General features: G+C 40.1%; 1 protein-coding gene across 3 annotated transcripts; it reads left to right on the top strand.

Annotated features, from left to right (window-relative positions):
- Positions 1-267: 267 nt before the first annotated feature.
- Positions 268-4,395, top strand: LOC122028010 (zinc finger protein ZAT1-like). Of its 3 annotated transcripts, none has more exons than XM_042587025.1 (3): positions 268-474; positions 581-702; positions 1,734-4,395. In XM_042587025.1, exon 3 carries the CDS (start codon positions 3,228-3,230, stop codon positions 4,224-4,226), a length of 999 nt encoding a protein of 332 aa, XP_042442959.1. In that variant the 5' UTR covers positions 268-474; positions 581-702; positions 1,734-3,227; the 3' UTR covers positions 4,227-4,395. The 3 variants fall into 3 exon arrangements, with proteins under 3 accessions (XP_042442959.1, XP_042442958.1, XP_042442960.1); XM_042587024.1 differs by having other exon boundaries at positions 581-750; XM_042587026.1 differs by having other exon boundaries at positions 1,734-1,978.
- Positions 4,396-5,416: the final 1,021 nt, after the last annotated feature.

Here is a 5,416-nt window from a genome sequence, read left to right as displayed (position 1 = left end):
AAATTATGAAAAAGATTAAGAAAAAATTAGAGATTATAGACTAAAAGACCTGGATTGAAGAACTTGCTCGGATATTCTAGGATTTTTCTTCTCTATCTAGGGTGGAGGGATCAATCTCCTCTTTCATGATAATTTGAATTTCAAAAATTATTTAATTGAGTTTGAGCTCAAATTGTACGCTAGACTTGGATAACTAACAGTGGCCCGCGGTGTACTAGACCTAAACCGGCTCAAATCGATGCCAATTCCCAAACGAGCTATATACCCTAATTAACTACTGCCGCTTTGCCCAAAGTTTCCTCAATCTCTCATGGCTTCAGCTGGATTCCGATCCCTAAGCCGCGCCTCGCTCAGCGGGATCTGCCTTTCGAGTTCGAGGTCGAAAGCAGCGGCCCGTCTTGCTTCCTCGTCTCGCCAGCCGGCCGCTGCTTCAGCGTTTCCTGCTCCTGGTCGCCGCTTCCCGCCCGTTTCCAGGTTCGTCAAGCTTCATCTTTTTGTTTCTCGGTCAGCGTTTTATGTTTGCCTCCTTCGTTGGTCTTCTTGGCTCTAAAGATTGGATTTTTTGCGGCCGATTTTGAAGGTTTCCTGCGCAGCTGGGGTGCTGCAGTGGGTCTCTTCTCCCGCTTCACAGCGCGGTGGCGGTGGCAAGATTGTCCTCGTGCCTGAGCTCGACTTCTCGGTGTTGCCGTGCTACTTCACAGGGTATTCCTGGCTATCCTGGAGTTTAAATGTTGTTGACATGTTTTTGTGGTAATCACTACCCTTGCTTATAGTTCATAGTTGTTCCCTCTAGATTTTAATAACCTAATTCTGTTTTTGCTTCACTCGAATTCTGAAATGGCTTAGATCTCAATCCAGTCAAGAACATAGTTTATCACATAATTTCTTAAAACTGATTAGCTAGAAAACTAAATACATCGGCAACTTAAGACTCTGCATTGTGAAGAACATCCCGATTTGAATTGCTGCCAGTATCAAGTGCTCATTGAGATGCCAAATTTGACAAAGATAAGTAAAGCTCAGATAGTGGTTGCATGTCATCATTCATGATAGAGGATTGCTTGTCGATGACACATACACTAAGTACTGATTGACAAGGATTTGCTTTTTTATTTATCTTTTTTACGTGATATATTCTTCTTGTTTAAACTATGAAAGAACTAGTTCTTGAATTTCTAAGGTTGCTTTTCCATCATTGGCTGATAGCAAATGGTTTTTAAGGGTGGATATAAACTTAATAGACAATTAATTATATAAAGTTTATACCAAATGTGAAGATTCAAGACTTCAAGTTAGATATATGATGAACATCCTATAGATCATAATGTATCAATAGGCAGTATATACTTCGACAAAGCTTCTAACTCCTCTTAATTATTTCTTTAAAAAGTCATTATTGTTGTTGCACCAGACTCAAAATATACTACTATCAATTTTCTGATGAATATGAAGAATAGTTAGCCTTTGTGTTGTGAATGATTACGATGTTCATTGTTAATCCAATGTATTTTTCCATACGATGCTAGTCTATAGTTTTATAACATTGAAACATTGAGAAGAATCTGTTAGACCTATAAGTGTGGCAGGAAACTGTTGTTGCATTCCATAGCGCAACCATCTCCCAAACTCTGTGGTTTCACCTTTGTCAAGCTTAAATATAGAACATATGCATTCAGTCTATCTCTATTATTGCGCGATCCAAAACTGGTGTAAACACTACTGTCCTCTTCCAGATGGAATCGACGACACATGAAGCACTGATGATCCACTGGCTGTCGAAGTTCAGAACTGGTTTTTTCTTGCAACTGCCAATTTTATCAAAATCAGGATGGTTATTTCTTTCTTTCTTTCTTTCTTTCTTTCTTTGTGATGTTAACTGGATCATACCTTAGCAGAACTGTGTTATTATGAATTCTTGCCATGTACGATATTAACCATTAAATGAGTTGAATAAAGCTTCAATTTTTTTTCCTACTTATTATTTATTTTGCTAAATTTATATTGGTCTGAGTTGCTTAGGACTGTGAATGGGTCAAACAGTTGTAATCAAACTACAATTAGAATCCTTTTAAATTAGTTTAAGGGCTGTCTGTTATGTAATTAGATGAATTTAGGAGTGCAAACCAATGATGAATAATATGAAAATATTGATATTTGACTTTGATATTGAAAAATATATATGATATTCGAATTCGTTTTGAATCTCAAACATATTAGGAATTTTGTTGACTATAAAATTCGAATTTGGTTTGAATTTTGATTCAAGCAAAATTGAGTTATAATTTAAAGGATTTAAATTCAAGTTTGGTTAGAGTTATTTAGATTAAAATTATGTAAAAATCATCTAAATTTAAATTTAAATTTAATTAATTAAATAAAATATTATAAGTTTAAATTTAGGTTGAAAAAATTATCAAATTTAGTTTGAAAAAAATATGAAACATGCTTTAGTCCATTTTAAATTTGATAATTTTAAATATGAATTAAATATTATTTCAAGTAAAAGTTCATAAAGAGAATTGATTCATTTGCTTTAGAAGTAGAAGGTGATATTATTCACTTTAAAGGATTAGTATAGATGGTAAGATATAGGTAGATAAATTATGGAGGATATTTTATTTTAACATAATGACTCTTTGTATGGGAAGGTTAAACATTTAATGAAATATTTTACACCGATTAAAACTTAAGCTCAAGACCTATTAGAATAAACATCCATAGACATAGGGTAATTTTCGATTCATTTACGCTCCTAGAAGATACGGTATATCAAACCATTAACTCATAAACCATTACAGTATTAAAAAAATTGATATAAAAAATTTCATATCGATATCATGCCAGAATTTTGATATATAGAATTTTTAATATATTAAAATTTTGATATTGATTATTTATAGGAAAATTTTAGTATCATATATTAAAAATTTTAATATAAATTTTATACTAATACCAACACAAATTTAATACATATAAAAATTTTCAGAATACTACAAAATTGATATATTTTGTTACTGTATATTGAATTTTCGATATTTTTATAGTGAATCTAAGCTAGCTAAGAAGAAGAATGCACTTGTACCAAATCGACCCGCTTCACGGTTCAGGCATATGCTCGTTATCCGGGTCAGGCCTCCAACGATATCTCGACAGCTGCTGCTCCTTCCGCTTCCAGTGGCGACTTCGCTGGCTCGGCGAGGCACCAGCCAAGCCATGGCGTACGTTCTATGCTGATCCGATCTGCATCTCCTTCTTCCTGTCTTGTCGCTCTCCAGTTGCAGAGTGCGGTGGATTCAAGTTGGAGTTTTGGAGTCGGAAAAAGTATAAAGATCCGATCTTTGAGGCTGGGCATGGAGGGGCACAGGTGCGGGCTCTGCTTCCGACGATTCTCCAGTGGACGCGCTCTCGGCGGCCATATGCGATCTCACGTCGTGCAGCGGAGGCTGAGGATAGCGTCGCCGTTCGCTTCCTCGAGGGCCTTCCCGGAGGCGGCGACGTGGGAGAACCGGACCAGGCGCCGAAGCTTCCGCGGCGGATCCTCCCATGTCGAGGAGAGCGAGGAGGAGGAGGAGGAGGAGGAGTCGTTCCAGCGGCGGCTGGATCGTCCTCGCCGAAAAGAAGATCTCTCCGGCGAGACCGAGCCGCGCAGCTCCGTCTCCGATAGCGTCCGGGAGGAGGACGTCGCGTTCTGCCTCATGTTGCTCTCGCGCGACGCTTGGTCCAAGACGGTAACGAAGCGCTGCCAGTCCGTCGACGAGGAGGAGATTCACTACGGAAGCGAGGAAAAAGAGTACCAAAACGACGGCGAACTTCCGCCGCTCGCCGCCAGTAAATCGTGCCCGAAGAGGACCAAGTATCAGTGCGACACTTGCCGGAAGTCCTTCAAATCGTACCAAGCGCTCGGTGGCCATCGTGCGATCCATAAAAGAAAAGGAACAGAGTGCGCCACGACCACCGCCGGAGTCGGAATCCACGTCGGCGATCCAAAGCCCGCCACCACTGCCCAGCTCTACCACTGCCCTTACTGCCCCAGGACCTTCATCTCCGGCCAGGCCCTCGGCGGCCATAAAAGATCCCATCTTGCCGCCTCCACCACTTCCCTTGGCGGCTTCATAGACATCAATCACCCAGCTCCATCGGAGGAAGAAACCGAGCTCTCCGCCGTCTCTGTCGCATCGGAGCTCGCGTCAAAATGCTCGGAGCTCTCCCAAAGACGCCATTTTTAAGGACATTAAAGGTAAAATTCTTCTCTATACAATATAAAAATCTCAGCTTTGGGGGTTAAACAAACTTGAAACAGAGTTTGAATTTTTGCAAGAGAACTGTGTTCTTGCTGGTTCCTTAGAATTGTTCTTTAGTTCTTTTATAAGATTTAAAAGATCATGAACTACTCAAGTACTTCCTTGAATTAGTAACGTGTAAGTTCAACTAACTATTTTCTTGTGTCAACAAACATATCGATTGTGATGATACCCGTGATAATCTACGATAAATTTAGAGGTCGGGACATGTGGCCCAGGCTGACCCAGGTCTAGCTTGGTTGGGCCCAAAAGGAGACGGACGGGAGAGGAAATTGGGCTTGGTACTCGAGTTTTAGATTGATATAGGAATAATCAATGAAAACCACGTGGCTAAAGAGGTCAATCATCTTGGCGGTTGGTAAGCATAAGTTAAGGAAGTTGTGCACTAAATCCCGACTTCAGGCTACCGACTCCTGGTTGCCAGCTCTCAACTCTCGATTCTTGACTACCAACTCCTAGTTGCTAGTTCTCAGTTCTCAACTCTTAACTCTCGGCTCTGTTTTTAGGCTTCTTTTGACTAAATTAATAACTACCCTAGTTGTCAAGAATTAAAGCGACGAACCGTTATTCATTGAAAACGTGAGCAACACAACCGTTATGGTGAGAAAGGTGAAAAACATAACTATTTATTCCGGAATAAATGTGCTGTAATGATCATTTATTTCTGGAACATGATAACGATCTCAAGAAAGGAGGAAAACGTGGTAGATGACCTCAATCCTATAAAAGATAGTCGACCCTCATAAGAAGAGATATTCATACATCATTCCCAAGGACTCTCATACTGTTCATCTTCGTCTTCACTCCACCTAAATCTTAACTTGAAGGACGGACTGACAACATCGGGGAACTCCCGAACTATCCCTCTAACTCAATCTTCACCTTCTCTCTTACACATGCATCGATGGACCTCCTTGCTGTCTTCTGGTAGCTTGATGACTGACGGTCAAATCAACATTGATGCTAACTCATCGGTGATTCATCCATCGGGATTCTCGGACAAGATTAGGTTGGTGTCATCTGTGGAAAAAATTAAGACCTAAGCTAGGAAGTTGAGATTGAAGACACTAGTGCGTCAAACGTCATCACCATGGCAATTGAAGATTTCAACAAGT

This window comes from Zingiber officinale, chromosome 10A, assembly GCF_018446385.1.
Source record: "Zingiber officinale cultivar Zhangliang chromosome 10A, Zo_v1.1, whole genome shotgun sequence".
Lineage (NCBI taxonomy): Eukaryota > Viridiplantae > Streptophyta > Magnoliopsida > Zingiberales > Zingiberaceae > Zingiber > Zingiber officinale.
This window is presented reverse-complemented; position numbering and strand designations above follow the sequence as displayed.

Excerpts from the sequence above, each read along its gene's own strand:
- LOC122028010 (XM_042587025.1), top strand. The coding sequence starts at position 3,228 with ATGCTGATCCGATCTGCATCTCCTTCTTCCTGTCTTGTCGCTCTCCAG.